At 39.5% G+C, this 20,144-nt stretch overlaps 2 protein-coding genes across 5 annotated transcripts; both read left to right on the forward strand.

Moving 5' to 3' along the window:
* Positions 1–95: 95 nt before the first annotated feature.
* Positions 96–9,201, forward strand: LOC116508168. 4 transcript variants are annotated; one of them, XM_032216680.1, is made up of 7 exons: positions 96–1,299; positions 1,865–1,953; positions 2,807–3,073; positions 3,350–3,435; positions 4,933–5,143; positions 5,372–5,557; positions 7,485–9,201. In XM_032216680.1, exons 6-7 carry the CDS (start codon positions 5,411–5,413, stop codon positions 8,244–8,246), a joined length of 909 nt encoding a protein of 302 aa, XP_032072571.1. In that variant the 5' UTR covers positions 96–1,299; positions 1,865–1,953; positions 2,807–3,073; positions 3,350–3,435; positions 4,933–5,143; positions 5,372–5,410; the 3' UTR covers positions 8,247–9,201. The 4 variants fall into 4 exon arrangements, with proteins under 4 accessions (XP_032072571.1, XP_032072572.1, XP_032072570.1 ...); XM_032216681.1 differs by having other exon boundaries at positions 1,901–1,953; XM_032216679.1 differs by having other exon boundaries at positions 96–326; positions 946–1,953.
* Positions 9,202–9,304: 103 nt separating this feature from the next.
* LOC116508164 lies at positions 9,305–19,533 on the forward strand. The gene is made up of 5 exons (XM_032216677.1): positions 9,305–10,760; positions 12,559–12,741; positions 14,668–14,840; positions 17,115–17,232; positions 19,056–19,533. Exons 1-5 carry the CDS (start codon positions 9,549–9,551, stop codon positions 19,224–19,226), a joined length of 1,857 nt encoding a protein of 618 aa, XP_032072568.1. The 5' UTR covers positions 9,305–9,548; the 3' UTR covers positions 19,227–19,533.
* The last annotated feature ends 611 nt before the right edge of the window (positions 19,534–20,144 follow it).

Here is a 20,144-nt window from a genome sequence, read left to right on the forward strand (position 1 = left end):
ACTCCTCCCCAGCGGGGCCAGCGCCGAAAGAGGCGGATCCAGCGAGGGGCCGAGCCTCGGCGGTTGCCTCACGACGTAAAAAGAGTAATTGAGTCGCGCCGCCCTCTCGGTTCCCCCTCAGAGGCTTCCGTGCGGTTAATTCGGAGCTATCCGGTTTTAGGGTGAAGGAGCCTGCGTTAGGCTGGCTTGGAAAAAAATAACAATACTTGGTCTATTCTTCATCCAATAAGTGGAAAAGGGGGTTCCGTTTTTTTTGCTGCCCGGCCCACCACACGCAGCCGGAAGGAATCTTGCCGCAATTTGGCCCAGATTATACGTTCTTTCGGGTGATTGTAAAAGAAAAAAAAAGGAGAAAAGACCCGCCTAGCACCGCATTGCTGTGTTTCGATTAGCATTGTGGGGAGCGAAGCGAAGGAGACGCGTGAGCGTGGACTGCAGAGCAAAAGCCCCTCCTGCGCCTCTTTTCATCCCGCTAAAGCGGTGTTTCTCAACCTCGGTAACTTTACGACTACGGACTTCAACTCCCAGAATTCCCCAGACAGAGAGAAATTCTGGAATTGAAGTCCACTCTTATTAAAGTTTGCTGTGATTGAGAAACAGTGCACTGCTGGGTCCCCGCTCCCCTCCCTTCTATGATTGATGTAACTGGAAGCCCCCCCCCCTCAGGTCTTTCCCCAAGGAGGGAAAGGATGTGAGGCGACCCAAAGATCTTTATGGGAGTGTGCTTTCATGCTTGTTTATTGTTACTGCAGATGAGTGTCAGCTGCTAGGAGGATTTTAATGGGTGTAGGCAACTAGAAGGCTAGCTTGGTCCCAACGCATTGCTGCCCATGAGTATTGGGGGGGGGGGGCTGTGCCATCTGTCTTTTTCTCCCAGAAAATGTACCATTTCAATTTGTTTCAAGCTGAGAAAAAATAACCAGGTGATTTTCAACTTTTTTTCAGGAACAAAAAATGGATGTGCTGAGCCACTTATATGTAAGGTCCGGCCTCTCCTCCTGGCTCAAGAAAGTGAAGACCCTTGAAACTTTAGCATTTCAGAAGGAACCTTTTATTGAACAGAAGTGATAGCAGGACAAAGGAAAGCAGATTCTGAGGTTTCCTCGGGCAATACAGTTAGGATAAAGGAATTAGAAACCACTTCCTTCGGTCCATGTGGATTGGCCAATCTGCAGGTGTGGAGATGTTATTGTAACTGCTTTCCTGAGAATTGATAAGCGCTTGTTCTCTGGGTCATCTTCTGCAGGCTTCAGAATGACACGAACCACATGGCCCTCCCTCCCACACATTCCGCAAAAGGTAGAAAATCCCAGGGCAGCTAGGTGCTAGGACAAGTGAAAGGTTGAAAGGAAGAAAGCAATAACTGACAAATTCATCCATTGCCCCAGAAGAATGACAGTATCGGGTTAGGGATCTGACAGATAGCCTTTATCCAGCTCATTGAATTTAAAAAACAATAGAAAAGGGGAATAGGGCCTTAATTTAAAAATTCTAGCCCAACTTCTACAATGACATTGAACATTATCTCTACCTTTTGGGGTCTTTGTCAGTTGACCAGAGAGAAATTGATTTTGATTGCTTGTACGTATGTCAATGGATAGTGGACTTTGAACAAACACATAAACATTCTAGGACAAGAGAAGCTACCGCTGCAAAAGTTGGTTCTGTGGTGTTCCTCCAGGATCAAAGACAGTGTATCTGAAAGTAACAATTTCAAGTCGTAATGGTGGTGGTGGTGGTGGTGGTGGTGGTGGCTATTGCTTCTCCTGTCCTGCTTCTGGGCTTCCTTGATGGTTACTGTAGGAATATGTGCCTGAATTAAAAAGTGCAGTATTTAATTTGATTTAAGAGCTTTTTTTCTCAGGTTTTAAAAATTAAAGATGTCTGTTATGTACCAAAGGAGAAGGAGAAGGAGAAGAAGAAAGCCCAGACAAAGCATGCATCTCCTCTGCGGTAAGTAAAATTAATGTTACATATTCATGTTATGTTATATGATTAAATGAGTAAATTATTTAATAATGAAAATCAAACGTACAAATGAATGTATGGAATTCAAATCTCCTAATAAGGGACTTGTACTTATAAAAAAATTCTTCAGACAGAAAAAGATCAGCTGTTCAGACCATGGTATACGAAGAACAAATGAGTTTTCCACCCTTACAGATGTTCTGTATACATGAAAGGGTGTAAATTTGATTTCTGTTGGTCCCCTGTTAGCTTCAAAATTATTGCTATAGAATTCAAAAACTTTGAGTTTGCCCATTGTTCAAGCACAGATGTAGAACTTGTCCTACTGAATTTCAGACAATATGGAGCACCCAGGCCATTCCTGTGTGATTCAAAGCTTATTGCTCTGCTTCCATATTCCTTTGTGGAGGGGGATTTTAATACTAAGACAGGATTATTTGTGCCATAATTGTGACTGACTGATGATTTGGGCTTTGGAAAGTTACCCATCTCATTTTCTAAGAGGTTCCTATTCTAGTAAATAAGCTTGTTTAATTATTTATAAAAGCTGCGTTCTCATGTTGCATGTATCAGTGAAGAATGCATCCTCAGAACTATCAGGGCCCACTTTAAGTAACAAAGGGAAATTATTATCTTGTTCTTTTTGCTTGCTCTTGCTCTGTTGCAGGCAGCTCCCTTAAGCTGGTATCTATCTGAACAGTTCCTTGAAAAGGAAAACTGTCTGGGTTGTCATTCTTATTTTTCATGCTGAAAAGAGAAATGCAAAGTGAATTCATGGTTCAGCAGCCTGCGAGTCTTTTGATTTTCAGACTAATTTGAAATTTTAATTGTCCCATAGATCAAGAAAATAATGTATACATTCAGAGGAAGCTGCCTAGTATTATCCAAAGATGGTATTCTGCCAGTTTGCACTGGTTTGGGCAAACCAGTAGTGGTGGCGGCCGTGAGGCCCGCCCACCTACCCAGACATCATCACGGATCTTCTGCACGCACACTCCTGCTACTGAACCGGTAGTGAAGAAAGAGGATACCATTACTGGTATTATCGCATTTATCTAGTTCAGTTTTGTCAACTCTGACTAGCAAGACCTCTTCAGGATGTCAGGTAGAGAATTCTTCATATCACTTGTTGCTGTTCTTTAGAAAACCGATCTAGAAATATCAGGGGCGGAACTTAGACTTTCTATTTGCAATCATTGAGATTTGGGCTATGTCCTGACTTCCACCCTGATAGTACATAAACTGAATTTATTGCTCTTTGGGTGAAGAAGAAAACTACTTTGAGAATCTCTATTTGTCTTTTTTTTTTCTTATATTGCAATTTCTTTTCTTCCTCCTTTTTCTCCTTTGTTTCAAGTGTTTTATTTCATTTTCGTTGCAGGCTGGGCTTTTTAATTAGTGGACTTTGAGACTGGATGTTTTTTAAGCTGCAAGGAATGACATAGGGGAAGAAGATGGCAAAGATAGGTAAAGTAGAGAACTGGTAGAACATGTATGTAGCTGGAGATGATTTTTGAAAGGGCTTTTTTTTTACTGGCAGTGAAACATAACCTTACTCAAATGTCCATATCTATTCAGAAATCAGCTCTACTGGATTCAATAAGATTGATTCCCATACAATGCTGCTGCATTGGTCTGAGCTGGTCATCTCCTAGTAAGCAGATCTACTTCCAAGATGAAAAAGTAGTATTAGAAGGGGACATGGTAGAGTTTACAAAAATGGAGAAATTTCTGGATGTATCATCTGAAAAGGAACTTTGGAGAAAGCCTGATACTAGGAGGGAGAAGCAGTTTGGCCTGGAATGTAAGAGTTTGACTGATGGAAAGTTTGTTTTAATTTCTGGAAATTGCCTGCCCTCCATTTGAACTGAGGTGGTAGATAAAGTGCATAAATAACTAACTACACATGAAGCTTTTCCCCTAGGACATGTATAATTAGATATGTATAATTAGATTTTAAAATGTTTGGCAAATGGAGAATATTGAAGATGATCCTAAGAAATAATTGCTAAGACTTGTGTGATAAGCAATGTTAAAACCATATGTGTGTGTAGAGACACACAGACATTTGAAGAAACAATAAAAGTATATAATTTCAGCTCTTTCATTTAAAAAAATGTTTACACTTTATTGATAGTGTTGTTAGCTAGAGTATAGTAAATAACAACTACATGTTTTATTAACTCTTTCCGCTTCATTATGTTCTTATGTGAGTGATATTGCTTATGTAGCCAAAAGGTGCTATCTGCTCACCTTATCTGTAGTGCAAAAACAAGTCATTCTTTTCAGGAAGTGTTTTGAGATTGTTGGATAAACAAGAATATGAACTTTTTAACACGCCTGCTACTGTCAATTTGATTTGTTTTGAATGCTTGCAGTATTTTTCAGAGTGTAAGACACACCTTCCCCCCCACAAAAGGATGAAAATCTGGGTGCGTCTATATGAATACAGCATTTTGGGGCTCCCGAACCCTGCCCTGCACATCTCGCTTTTCACAAAAAATGGACGTGCAGAGGGTTTGGGAGGCTTGTAGAGTGCTCCTGGGGATTGGGAGGGGCAAAAACTTTTTTTTATTTACCTCTTCAGAATTTGGTGTGTCTTATACGCCGGTGCCGGTGCCTCTTATATTTTGAAAAATATAATTTGAAAAAAAAAAATTGGACAACTTGGTTTTAACAGTCCTTGTGAAAAATTCTCTTCAAATTTTCCACCCTCAACATCTACCACTGTTGGCAGAAATGCCAATAGCATCAAACAAACATTAGGATGTTTAAAAATAAGAGTTGACTAAAATTGAGATATCTGTGGAGATCTGATAGAAAAAGTATAGGCTTGCTTATGGTTTTTTATGAGAATTCCTTCAGAAATATCCTTCAGAACTTTATAATCATGTAGCATAATATTTAAATATATTTATCTAATAAATATAACTCAGATAATTGTGTCTTTTATTTCCAAAACAGAATCATAGAATGCTTTTCCCTGTATGACATCAGTGCTATTGTTTATACCAAAATCCACGCATAGAATTATTTTGCCCATGATTGCTGAACTTTACAATTTAATAATAGCAATTGAGCAGAGAGAAATTACCCATGAAGCTTTTGCCAATTTAGAGACAACTGCAGAAGAATTAGTAAAAGCTACAGAAGAACTTGGCTGTATTGCTAGAAGGTAATATTTATTTTAAAATTAAGCTATTTAATTGTGAATTTTAGACTCAAGCTAACCATCAAGTAATTTATACATTATAGGAATGAAATGTAGGTTTGAAACTCAAAAAGAAGCTGTGTAGAACAATGCTACGTGTAGGATAAGTGCGTGACCTCAAAGACTGATTTTGTTTATAGTACCTGCTTCCATTAACTGAAACTAAGTGCCACATCTTTTGTCTCATTCTAGGCTGCTGAAGAATCTGATGATGAGGTCCTTGAGAAGGAGATGGTGCCAGCAACCTCAAACTCTCCTGATATCAGGGAAAAACATCCTTCTTGCTGTTCAGAAGCTTATAATTCAACCAATGCTTGCAGTTCTGTAGAAGAATTGGCTGTTTCTGCAAAAAAGGATACTTGTGGGAACCATAAAAGTACACTAAATTATTCCTATCTATTGAAGCATAGTGGGGCATGTTTGGCATAGAGCTAGTCAGATATATGCAGCGCATTTATGAAAGCTTGTTGCTAAAGTAAATCTTCCTTGCCTTCTATCTGGTTGCTTCTGAGGTTTTTTGATAGAATGAAAAATAGGAGCATGGCTCCATTTTTCTATACTCTTTATACGCCTATGTCCCACAATGGGTATTTAAGTTTCTGCAAACGGCAAAATCTCAGATACATATAGGCTGCCCAAGGTTCAACTATCTATATGCCTTTAAGGATGGCTAGATCTGTAGCCATTTTAAAATGATGATACAGCTGTGTTCTGCCAGTACATTCTACCCCCACAAGAAAACAATAATTGATTGTACCTCTTACTTATGAGTAGCTACTACTAAAATACATGAGTAGAAAATGCTTGCTATCAATTGATATTTGTCAGATCAAAAGAGGATTATCTTAGGAGCCTCATTTTGTTGTCTCAACTTGAGGGGTGAGAAAAGAATTATGGAGTAGAAGGAGAATAGGAGGTCATTCTAAATACTTCCCAATTATAACAATAATTATCTCCATGCAACAAGATCTTACTGATGTGGCAGTGCAGCCATTTTTTATTACTAGTAATATCAATTATAGAGAGTAGGAAGATGACCTTGATAGAGATATGCAAGATCAGTTGCCAGGGCAATGAGGGCATGAAACATAGTTTAAGTCCACAATGGAGATTTTGTTTGGAAGTGGCTCAGATACCTCCCTAATTCACTGAAGCATAAAAAGGAACAAGAGGTACAGCAGAACCAGACTTGTAAGTTTCTGTCTTTATGGCTGATTTCATTAAAAGTAGTTTTAGACTTCTTATACAAACAATTTCGTTGTATTTAAGTACAATGACAATAAAGATTATATTATACTTATGGAGTTGATTTCTTAGTCTGGTTTGTTTAGTGGGATTGATAGTCCTAGTGGACTATATAATATGTACAGAGAAAGTAGTTCTAGTTGTATATTGCTAATTCTTTACTGCATAATAGTAAGTGTTCAGATTCTTTCTATCATATTAACAAGACAGCTTATTATCTGTTGTAAATGCACTACAGAAAGGGATGATTGGTCTTGTCTGAAAATATGTCCTTCAGAGAAACCTCCAGTTTATTATACTACAAATATGTTATAGGCATGTCAGCATTTTACATTGTCTACAGAAAGATGGAAGCAATTGGCAGCATGTAAAGTTAGATTGTGGTTTATCAGAATTGTGCAATAGGCTGCTTATACTCCTAAGTGTTTTAATTCTATTGCTCTTTCACAAGGTGAAATAGCATAACAATAGAGCATTTCCTCCCCCCACCCCCAAATGCCTCCTAAACAGAGCAAGGGAGGTATTGGGAAGTAAGTATTTTATAATTAAATAATGGATGAAAGGAAGGGGAGAGAAATCATAAATAACAGTGACTAGGCTTCCTTCATGACTCATTGGTTTTTTCTAATCTTTGTTCAACTAGAATTATAGAGAATAGTATGGACAAAGAAGAGGAGCCAGTGAAGATGCCTAGCGAAGCTGTACATCCTATAGCTAGATTTGCCTCATCCCACTGGACTATGGACTATAGAAGGCAGATGTGTTTTTCCACTTGGTGGTGATGTGAGTAATGGTAGAATCAACCAATCACTTTGCCTAACATATATTGCATCTTTAGAATTAGATGCAGGATAGGAATGACAATGGGGGCAAGCAATCAAAGATAGGTTGATGGCATTTTAACTTAGCTGGAGGAGAAAGCCTCCATATGACACTGTGTTAACATTGCCAAATAACTTGTGCCAAATAAATTATGGAAATGATCTTGACTGCTGTAAAATGAGACTTCTCTTAACAATTGCTGACGTTAGTATTATATTTTAAATTTTGATTTACAAGGTCTCTGGGCACAAGAGGATTCTACCATCAGGCGGATAATCCAAGCTGCTCGTGGCTATTTGATTGCCTGCTGATGCTGGACTCTGCTAAAGATGTATCAGCGGTGCTAAGTGCTTCTCGCCCCTTTTCAGAGGCTCTCCTGTTACTCACCAATCTGATGGAAAAACTCCTTTGGGATCTTAAAGAATCTTTGCAGCGGAAACATTTAGCTCAAACCCTGCAGACCCTTAAAAACAGCATCCCTATGTTGTTCACAGCAAAAGTCAGCCAGCTTCAGTATCCCCAGGAGCAGCAAATGAACCTCTCAAAAAATTATATTTTTGACTTAGCAAAAAATAGTGTAAAAAAATTGATATCCCTGTTGAAGAGCAGCATAGGAAGAACAAAAAAATTGCATGAAAGGTATGGCCTTTTCCCCCAGCATTTGCATCAATTTCTAGGCCTTGTGTCTAGCCCACAGCCAATTCATCTACGTGAAGATAAATTAAACTTACCTGTAGAAGTTCTAATTTTCTATTGCATGCTGTTTGCTGATTCATCAAGAGCAACTCTAAAGCAAGAGCTAATTCAACTTTGCCGTCATTTACTGAAATTCAGAAAAGTGATTGTCGTGGATGAAAGCACATTTAATGGCTTTCCAAAAGAATATATAAAAGAGGAATGTTTTGCCATGAAAACTGAACTGGAACATCTTAATCAAGTAATAGGTTCTGCTGTTATCTATCAGATTTTGGATATTTGGTTGACATTAAAGGCCCCATGAGGAGACTGATAGAAGCTGCTGTGGAGCCATGTTCTCATGTGGAAAGGAAGGCCACCTAAGAAAATTGAAACCTTTGATTACCACATTCTTCAGCCATTCCACGCAGATGCTTAAAGCAGCCAATTTGATTCTTGTTACATGCACTGAAAGGGAAACTGTTGAAGATATTGAACAGTGTATAGACCAATTTAATAGACTTCTTGCCTCAGTGCCTGGTCTCCTGAGTGACTGAGCCTTTTTCCAGGAAATGGTGATGTGTCTAAAAAATTAAACTTCTTGTCTCAGTATGGTCAAGCACAGCAGAAAGTTTGATGATGTGTTTGGACAAAAACTTGATTTGCATGAATTCCTTGATGCATCTGTTCAAGAGATGGTGAGACACAAAGAGGCAAGTGAAAAAGCTTAGATATGCAGCACTTCGAACATTTTTTGGGGCACACGTCTAGATTGTGCAGACAAGCAACACAGATAGTTGAGTTTTCTAGTAGATTTGGGGCCCAGCCAGAGATCCCATTTTCCGGAATGGGCTCTTGGTTTTAATTAAACAACTGAAAAATGCCATAACACAGGCAGAACTTAGCATAAATTGGTGTATGGCAGAATGACCAGTCTGCAAGCTAAAGAAGAATATTCAAAGAGGACAAGGGAATTGATAGAGTTTGCTTGTAATGTCCAAAAGGGGCTAGATGAATGTAATCAGCCAGATATTCTTAGTCCACTTCGGGATGGTGTCCATGATTTCAATATTTCCATAGATATTCCAAATGCCCTTACTTCACAGGATCCTATGGAATTTAGTACACAAAGTTTCATAAAACAAAATAGTTCAATAATGCAGAATTGCTGGTTGCTCTTTGGACAAATTTAAACCATCCTATTGTCCTTCTCCAAAATTTCCCAGAAGAAATATTATATACCAGAAAGACTGCAGTCAGAAGAGTTGATTACACCCACTGATTAGAGAGCTGACAATAGCAACAAGTATACATGGTGCCATACACCTGAATGATACTTGTGCTGATTTGCTGGAGCTTGCTAACTGTTGTATTGATGCAGCCAAAGAAGCCTTACAGATTGTTGAGTCACCTATGTCTGATAAACTATTGCATTATAAAGAAATAGTGGGGTTAATCCCTCATTTTATTGGATTAGCTAGAGAAGTAGAGGTAAACCCTGTTCTCAATTCAGAGCAACTGCTGCAAACAGCTATTTTGCTTTCTGAGAAGATTGACGAGACAAAGCACAGTCTGACTTTTGTTGTAAGTTCTTGGTACAGGCTGGCAAGGCAGTTTAATTGGCTTTATGCCTCCATGTAGTTCTCATGATGAAATCCAAAGTTTCGATGAGATCATGGAGATTTTAGAGACGCTGGTTCAGTTAATTAGCAAAGTGGTCCATTCAGATGACAGAAAATTGGTCCCCGAGTGTTCCAGCCTTCGGGAAATTTTCCTGCGAGTTCAAACTAAGTTCACTTGTGTACAAACTAGAACAAAATACCTGCTTGAAAAAGCACAGGATATTAGTAAATCTCACCCTGATTTCGCTAAACAGGACAGATTGGATGCAAGTTGCATTCTGTGGTCTGTTACCATCCAAGCATTGTTAAATATTGTAGATCAGTTTATAGGAAGAGATGTATTGGCCTTAAAAGAGTTACAAACTAAAATGAAATACCGGATTTGCTTGCAGAGCACGCTGACAACAGTATCTGAAAATTCTGTTAGAATACAGGAAGCTGCTAAGTTGTCAATTATGTTATGTGCTAGACAAGGTATTGAGCATGAGATCCCATCTCAAACAGAACAGATCAAAATATTGACAGAATCTCTGCTTCAAGTTGCAAATGCTCTGGCAGTCTCTCCAATAGCTGCTCCCAGTGTATTGGTTCAGTTTGAGGTTCTCCAAAGAAAACTTGCTCTAACAGCCAAAGCTGTCTTGCTTCAATTGAATGGACTCAATGGAGAATACTTGAGCAGCATCCAGAGTGTTGTCAGATTAAGCCAATTTATATCACATGGCACTGGAAGTAACAGTGACCTCATCCCAAAGGAGACCTTTGGAAGAAAGGCAGCCTTCTTCAAAGCAAATATCCAAACGGTGGACAAAGTCATTCGGGATGCACTGGAGGAGCCATCCAAATTTCTAAAGCCGAAAGAGAATTTACTCGCCACTACAGAGAACCTTCTCCTCCTTACGGATGAAATTATGGGACTAGTTGGACAATTCCACAGCCAACTAGACCAGCGTCATCATCTGGTAGATAGTCTTCTGTATGAGTGGTCTGCCAAAGCTGGGTACCTTGTGAGACAGCTTCAGTCCACGAAGGGCATCAGTGAAACAGTTCTGCAAGTCGTTAGAAGGTGCTTACAAAATGATGAGGAACATATTTATTCCATCCAGCCTTCCTCGTTGAAGAAAGAAGATTGCACGCAGCATCAGAACACCCCGTCCCCAGGACACAAAACCATCAAGGCTGGAGAAGGATTTTTTTCTGCCAGTGACAAAATTACCATGGTAATATTGACCTCCTCCTAAAGCACAAAAGACTTACATATGTTTTAAATTATAGCCATACAGAAAGTGTGACCTTGTGTCCAGTATGAGGACACAGTTATAGGACAGCAGGTTTTACATGGTCAGGTCGCAATGTGCTTTTCACTATTTTGAATCATTACATTTAATAGTGGATGCTGATGTTTTTAATAATATTTGTGGAATGTTGAGAGACATGGGCTTAGCAATGACACTGATATCGTTACAGTGGCCTGGAGCAGAATTCTCAGCCCTTTTAAAATCATGTTCACCACTTTAGCTCATCAGTCCCTTGGGGCTCTCCAGCCTGCTGACACAACCAAATCTTGAGGGATCTTCAGAAACTCAGAAAAGAGAAGACCATGCTCTCTTCAGAGGGAGAAGATTCCACAGTGCAGGCGTCACTACAGAAAAGGCCAGTCACTCTGTCATCTAGGGGGCTACATTTTAGCTCCCTAGGTGACAGAACCCATACGATGTCCTCTTTGCTGGATTTGGTGGAACGGGCAGAGTAAGTCGGAGAGAGATAATCCCTCAAACCCATGTCATGAAGGGCTTTAAAGGTCAACATCAGCACATTGAATTGGGCTTGGAAACAAATTGATAATCAATGCAATTCACAAAGCCAGAGGTGTAATGTGTGTTCTGCATGAAATACATAACTCCTCACACTGCTGAATTTTGCAGAAGCAGAAGTTTCCTGATACTTTTCAAAGGCAGCCTTAGGTAGAACACATTGAAATAGCCCAAGCAGAAGGTGACCATGGCAAGACTAACCATGAGTAGTGTCCTTTGATGTAGGATCAAACGCAGCTGGCACACAATATGAAGTTGTGCAAAGGCTCCCTCTTTATGCCTACCACCTGCTAATCGAGCAGGAGTCTCCAGATTGTGCACAGGGTCTGTTTGATGCAGTGCAACTCCAACCAGTACCAAAGATGTATAGTCCTAAACCCAGAGGGTCTCAAAAACTAAAGCTACCCTTGCCAGGATTCAGTTGAACCCTGTTGTTCCCCATCGAGAGCTACATAGTCTCTTGATGCTGGGATAAGAGGTCCACTGCATTGCTTAATTTGCCTGGGGAAGAGATGTGTAAGTGGGTATCATCAGCATAAAGATAATGCCTCTGCTCATGGCAATGTATGATTTCACCCAATGGTTTCCTACAGATGTTAAATAGGGGAGGTGAGAGCTTGATCCCTGCAGCACCCCACACAGTTTCATCCGGGGTAGAATCTCTCCCCTCCCCCCAATTGCCACTGACTGGAATTGATTCTGGAGAAAGATACAACCCAACACCAATCCCCTGAATTGATCCAGAAGGGGAAAAGGGTTGATAATATTGAAAGCTGCTGACAGATCAAATAAGGCAAGGATGGCCATACAGCCACTATCCTGACCATGCCAGAGATCATCCCAAAGTGCTACCAATGCCCTTTCCATTCCATTCTGGATTCTGACTGAGAAGGATCCTGATAATCATCCAAGGTCTTCAAGCAGTTGCACAGCCACCATTGCACTTATTTTGCTGGAGTTCAGCAATGAAACTAGGGAGGAGAAGCATTGAGTGGGCACATTATGTCTTCAAGTCTTTGCTTGGGACCTCACAATTCTGATAACATTAGTGGTTATCAGGCAGCATGGCCAAATGGCAGACTTGCCACCATAATTTATGGAGGTTGGTTGTGGTGGTAGGTTACATCATAGCATAAACATTTTTGTAAGAATATGAACATCCTCGAGCTTGAGAGATAAGTAAATTGTTTTGTTATCTCTACAGCATTGGGAAGATCTTCCAAATGATTTCCAGCCTAGTCACCCTGAATACAGTTTGAGATCCAGTCCAACTTCCTCACTGGGAGGCTCGGAGAACCATGGCTGTCTTATTCCACAAATAATCGAGGAAATCAGAATTCAAGTGTCATACATGGCCCAGTTTCTAAAAAGGAAAGGGCCAATCATGGTATTTCCTCTTCAACAGTTTTGCATGAAAGAAAATGTGTTGGGGATAATGATTTTATTTTTATTTCAGGACAAAAATATTTTTAAAATTCTGCTAGAGTAGCTCCTCTTGCAAATTGAACATTCCTTGTTCATATATAAATGGAGATCAGCAGGGAATTCCAAAGCAGTAGGCTGAAGCAGAAATTAAAACAAAATATTCCTGGAAAAAAGCTGTGGCAGATCACCTCCATATTACTGTATTACAAAAACAGCATGGATGTGTCCATGTAATCAGCAGGAGTCAAGCTGAACCTGAAGACATCTTTACTTTTATGTAAATGAAGCAAAATGTTTGGGAGAGGATAAATGCTAGCCTGCTGGAACACTGAACTCTAAACACATAAGATTGAAGCATTGGATTATGGGTAGACTTTCAGACTTTCAGATCTGTGTCTATTCTCAGCCATGGAAGTTATTGGATGGCTCTGACTCTAGGTTAAACTTTTTATTTCTTTTTTCAAAAGATGTGTTAAAAACTTCATTTCCTCTTCTTCCTGTTTTTCTGTTCAAATAAGGTACTCTCTGTAATGTCAAATTGTGTTCAATATTTACTTACAGTTCATTAATTTCTTGTGAGCTGTTTCTTTCACAGGATCACTAAATATGATATACCAGCACCTTCCTCTGGTGCGCCAAAAGCATTCTGTGTATTGCTTTTCCAACTGAGCTTTATTTATCCCAGGGTTTCTTACATTTTTGGATGTCTGAGCTCCTTCCCACTTTTAAATATTACGAAGAATCCCAAAAGTGTTTGTTTTTATGGAATGTATTTATTGATATTTACTATATTAAAATTACAATAGGTGCATTTGTAGAAAACTTACTTATTGAATCATGTAAACATGATTCAATATTAAACTCATGTTCATATTCATATTAAACTCATTAGATATTGACATAAACAACATATTTTTCATGAAAAAGCATATATTTTTAATAAAGCTCATAATGACTCATATTTCTATTTCTAGTTTATTTTTAAAATATTTTAAATCTTTGTAAATATCTTCACAATCTGGCAAATAATTTTGATTTTGTGGACCTCTGAGATATTCTAAGAAACGTTGTGGACCAACATTTAAGAAACACTGATCTAGCCTGTAGCTGTTATTATTTTTAATTAGTTAGGGTTTATCATTTATCTTGAATTTGATTTTATTTCCCAGTTGGTGGGGGAAAGGTTAGACCACTAGTCATGTTGCTTCAGCTTTATGCTCATCATGTTTTCTGTCAATCTCAAGCTTCAGTTCTACCTTGTAATTCTGTTTTTCAAACTTCATAGTGGAACACTGAGCATGAATAGGAACTAAATAATTCCATTGTTTCTATTTTTTCTGTTAACGTTTTGATTTCTTCATTGAGTAATTGACATACTAAGACTTTTATTTTGAATATATCTGAAGAAACCTTTTCTTGTTAGCATTCATTACCATCTCAGCTCATTCTGATATTGCCTTTACAATGGCAGGCCACTCATTTGCCTATATCTTACTTTTTTTTTGCACAACACGAGCCAGCATACATATGCTTCCTTTTCCTATTTTCCCCACAACAAGACCCCTATATAGTGGACTTTTCAGGCTGAGTTTTTGTGTAGGAGCTATGTGATTTCATCTATTGCCTTTCATATCAAGAGCAGTTCAACCTGTTCTTGCCAGTCTCCTATCTTTCTAGATGCAGGAAGTTACTGGATTTTTTTTTAATGTCAGAGAAATGCAATTATCTTGGCCACATGATCGGAGAGGTACTGTTGGAGTATATCAGCTGCATAAACTAGCTTCAGGCCATTGGCCCGAGTTCTTCAGATGAAGAATAGAAATGTATTAATGGAGAGTTAGATAATGTGCATTCACTCCTGTTTTTTTTATAACTGCTTTTTGTTTAGACGAAAGAGGGAGTCATTGCCACTGCTATTCAAGTTATTGCTGGAGGGGAAGCACTGGTGAAATTTGCTGTCAGAATTTCAAAGGATTGCTTAGATGAAAGATGTGCAGCTGAACTGCTGTGTGCCTTGGAGAAAACAAAAACAATTAACTATCAGCTTAGCATCATTACCCGGTAACTAGATTTTTGAAATAATTTTTCCTTGCAATATGAAACAAATTATATCCATATTTTTTTCTTCCAGTGCCAAGGGTACTGTCCTTTCCGTAATATGACATAATTCAAAATGATCTTCAGCAGCTCAGAGCAACATAGGCTAATAGTTGGAGAATGTGAGTTGTAATCCAAGAATGTGCAGAGAGAAGGGGTACTGGACACCTGTGCCACCAATCTCTATTTCTTTTAATTTGTATCAATGAAATTACATGTGCTGACCTTTTTAAAGGTAGCCAGAAAACATCTTTGAATTACTTTGGATCCAGACTGTTAGTTGTACTTAATTTTCACTGAACTTAAAGTAATTCAAGTGAAATACTGTATCTGATTTGTCTTATTAATTTACAGATAGTTCTCAACTTACAACCATTTGTTCAGGGACCACATGAATTTACAGTGGTGCTAAATGAAGGGACTTATGACCTATCCCTAAAATTACAGCCATTGCAGCAACCCAGCAATTGTGATCAAAATTCAGGTGCTTGGCAGCTTTCTCACACTTACAACTGCAAGGACATTTCAACTCCTCCTCACCTACCTGTCTCTCCCGTCTATGCCCTTTTATGCCCGTCTATGCTCTGTACTTAGCAGATCCTGCATCTCTAGCTAATCTTCACAGTCTTCTTGCTCTGCTTCTGACGAAGCATGCCCAGCCTGGCCCTTTGTGAGGTACATATCTGCTAGCCCAGGGGTCAGCAACCTGCGGCTCTGGAGCCGCATGTGGCTTTTTCATCCTCTGCTGTGGCTCCCTATCACCGGTCGGCTCCACAATTGATAGGATTTTCAATTAGGACAGGTAGAGGAAAAAGGGATGCTGAGCTAGGAGGAGACTCTATGGTAGGGAAACTGGACTTCCAGTTGGCTCCAGAATTGAACAGGGAGCTTCTGGTTAGGACCTTCGTGGCTCTTATTATTAGTAGTATTTAAGGTTGTGACCCCTGTGCTAGCCAAGAGGCCTTTTTCCGTACATCTACAGCGGTTTCCTCACGAGATGTGGCAGAGTTCATCTGGAGTGACAGTGCAGGGCAGCGACGGTGGCTGAGCTGAAGTGGCTGGAGTTTTGTGCTGTGCTGCTGGGGCTTCCTGAGAAGGTTGCACTTCTGGTCTGTGACAGTGTGCTGCTGGGCTGCAGTTTCACATTGTTATGCTGTAGCTTCCTAGAGTGATTGGTGCTTCATGCTGCACTCCAGCTCAGGAGCTTCTTGAAGCCTTTGAACTGCAGTGCACTAAGAAGCCCCACCTGTGTGGTTCTGGAGCTACTTGCCACACCACAAGGCAAGATGCAAGGTGACCAAAAGAGCAGATCTGGGTGGGGGAGACAGATAAAAAAGAGTTGAATTAGGTGTGGTCCCGAGACCCAGACTTCCCCAAGGTTTGGTGAAGGCAAGGCAAAGAGAAACCAAGCTTGAAACCAAGCTTGGCATAGGTAGGTCCTTGACTAATGACTGGTGGAATTTGGTTAACAATGGGGTGTGCTGGAATTGTGGTTGCTAAGTGATGCAGACACGTAATATTGTGTTTTATGGGCACATTGATTATTGACTATAAATTTCAGTCCCACCTGTGGTTGTAAGTCAAGGACTGCCTGTATGTAGCCTTTTAGTTCAACTAAATTTGGGTTCAAATTGATATCATAGTTATATTTATAAATGACTTAGAATAGCTAAAATGAAATGAATGAGCTTAAATTAGACATAATTTTACATAGATCCCATTGATTTCAGTTTCCAATTCATGATCAAATTTAAAGTCATCTCATAAAAAGTGAACTCTTCAACAAAATAATCCAATGTGAAACCTGCAGAAAAAGTTTCTAACCAGTCAGCCTATTTCTAGCAAATTCCATTTTCTTTATTCTGTGCCCCAGCCCCAATCAGATGAGCATAGCTGAGCACACTCAATCCTCATTAGAATGTTTTAATTGTTGTTTAGTGTTGAATAACTACTGATGTTGTGATCTTCTTAGTACCTGAGAAAAGGAGGTTTGGAAAACATAGGAACTTCAGAACATCTGCACAGTTTTCTATTATTTGGAAGCAGTTAGCTGGGTCTTCTGTTCAACCAAGGTTTATTACTAAAAGAATAAAAAAAGTTTGCCCTAACAAACTCAAAAGATATGTGTCTAGAAGTGAAAGTATTAACTGTTAAGATTCCTATAACTGAATCCATTTTTCTTGTTACACCTTTTTCTCCTTTAGGTGTTACATAATGTTTTCTCTTATTACTTCCAAGGGTAATTGCATCAACAGGTAGCAGTAGGTCGTCTGTGGAACACCTTGTAAGCAATGCTCAAAATCTCTTCCAGGGAGTTCTTCAAATGCTTATGGCAGCAGAAGCAGCTTGTGTCAAAGTGAGTAAATTACGGTATTCTTCAGAACATATTTTGTAGCAAGTATTAATGTGAACTTGAAAGTCCAAATAAATCTTTCATACATGGCAACACCCTCTCATTCTGATAATTGCAATTACCAGAATTTTCTCAGCTAGTGGGAAATACATCTGGAAGTGCCAGATTGGATAAAGCTAATATAAATATCTAACCTCCAACCTGCTCCATTTCTATTCAGTTAGATTTAGCACAATATACCAATAGTGCCATAAATGTTCCAGTGTATGTTTGGACTCCATTTTTAATATAAATCATATTACATATGCTATTTCCTATAATTGTGGATCCATTGCACTGTAACACTCCAGTACATGGTTTGTGCTAAGTTACAACTACCTGTATTAGCAATAGCACTTTAGACTTATATACTGCTTCATAGTGCTTTACAGCCCCCTCTAAGCGGTTTACAGAGTCAGCCTATTGTCCCCAACAATCTGGATCCTCATTTTAAGCTGAGTTAACCTTGAGCCAGTGAGATTTGAACTGCCGAACTGCAGCTAGCAGTCAGCTGAAGTAACCTGCAGTACTGCTGTCAGCCTCTGCTTCGCTGCTGCTTCTGCTGCCATTGAAACGGGGAGAGGGGGCATGGTATTTGGGAGGGGAATCATTATGTGCTGGAGGATTGTTATTAGAAGCTGTCCTGACTGTCTCTCTGTGCATGTGGAAGAAGGGAGTTTCCCGCCAAGGCCAACTGTCCAGCATTCCAGCCTGATGATGCTTTTTGAAGATATCTCCCACCTGACAGTTGGGTGAATTATTATTGGACTATGAAATGGGGCACCAAGGGGAGGGGATTGAATTATACATGATATCCATTGCTTTCACGCCAATTTACTCAGACTCAGCTTTGCTTTGCTACTCATCGTTTGTAATTAGTAAAAGTACACTTAATTCTAAGAATGGAGTCGAGTGGTTTCTTTCCTGATTATTAAATGAAGCAGCACCTGACAACTGCATTCTAACCACTGTGCTACCTCAGCTCTAGTAACCATGGGGTAAACTTGTCAAGTGAACACTGCCATAGTATCTCAGCCTAACTCGCTCTTGCTCACATGCTTTGGTATCGCATGAAAGGAGGAAGAAGAGCTATCTTCTATCTTTGTAGGACATATAGGCTATAAACTAAATAAGCAGATAATAATAATTCTTCAGAAGGAATTACAAATAGGTTTGGAACTGGAGGAAGACCTTAGAGGTAGAAGACAATAAATTAACTTCTCTTCCCACAATATTGCTGCAGCAATAAAATCTTCCTTGTTTCTTGAATTTGGTCAATGTTCTCAATGTTCCTTTTTGTGTCCCAAAATATTTTGATGGGAAGTTTTTTTAAGGGATTGTATAACACTAAGGGTGTATAACACTAAGATGGCTCAGCAGCTAAGACGCTGAGCTTGTCAATCAGAAAGGTTGGCAGTTCAGTGGTTCGAATCCCTAGAGCTGCGTAACGGAGTGAGTTCCCATTACTTATCCCAGCTTCTGCCAACCTAGCAGTTAGAAAGCATATAAAAATGCAAGTAGAAAAATAGGGACCACCTTTGGTGGGAAGGTAACAGCGTTCCGTAACCCTTTGATGTTTAGTCATGCCGGCCACATGACCACGGAGACGTCTTCGGACAGCGCTGGCTCTTCGGCTTTGAAAAGGAGATGAGCACCACTCTCCAGAGTCGGGAACGACTAGCACGTATGTGCAAGGGACACCTTTAACTTATAACACTAAAACATTTTGCCATGAACCGTTTTAATGTTAAAACTGTGTAACATTTTTCTCATTTCCACTCCTTCAGGGTTTGCAAAACCCATCTCCTGATATAGAAGAATCAAATACAGCTGCATTTTGCACCCAATGGAGGAAGAGTCTTCATTCGTATGGGACCAAGGAAAGTTTGAATTCAGACAAAGAGGAGTTGGGTCTCTGCAAAACAGGACTGTGGCCCAGTCCTCTTTCACCTCTGTGACCTTGAAACTTTATTATAATAGTAAAAATCCAGTCCCTCTAAATACAAGTAGTCCTCACTTAGCAACTGCTTCATTCAGCAATCGTTCAAAATTATAACGATGCTGAAAAAATGACTTTACAACCAATGCCCACATTTATAACCTTTGCAGCGTCCCTCAGTCACATGATTGCCATTGTAGCCACAACATGTTGTCTCTGTCCTGACCCATTGTTTTTCAATAGGAAGCAATAGGAAATATTTATTTTATTTTTTTATTTATTATTAAATTTAGTCGCCTATTCGCCCATGGGGACTCAAGGCAGCTTACAGCATATAAAAATCACATCTAAAAACAATAAAATTAATAAAAAATCAAATAAATTAATGTAATAAAATCACTCCCCACCTCCCGCCCCAGTGACAGAATACGAGAATAAACTGGCACACCATCAGGTGTATGCCAAGCATACTCATTGCTTCAGCCACATTCCTTTCAACATGTATACCCATTGTATACCTTCTTACTCTCTTGTAATCCTTTCCTCTCCAATCAATGTAACTAGAACATTCCCTTCTTGCTAATTAGCACATTAGTGGGATGAGCAGTCCAGAGAGTGGTGGAGTAGAAAAAGGAAAGCAGTCACATGATTCCCCATGCTTTACAATGGAGCTGCTGATCCCAATTTTGGTCACAAGTGAAGTCTGCCAGTATGATGAAACTACTGAAGGTATAAAGTTTAAGCACAATTAGAAAAATTAGCCTTAAAATAAGGAGTTAGGATGAGTTAAGATATTTTTTTCTCTTCTCAGCAATCCCCCCCCCCCCCTATCCATTTTGTTTTCTTCTGTTTCTTCATCTTTGGAAGTCTGTCAGTTTCCTATTTACATTCTTTCCAGGATGTTTGTTGAATTAGCAGTCTAGCCTATTTCCCTGTA

This window comes from Thamnophis elegans, chromosome 4 (genome assembly GCF_009769535.1).
Source record: "Thamnophis elegans isolate rThaEle1 chromosome 4, rThaEle1.pri, whole genome shotgun sequence".
NCBI lineage: Eukaryota > Metazoa > Chordata > Lepidosauria > Squamata > Colubridae > Thamnophis > Thamnophis elegans.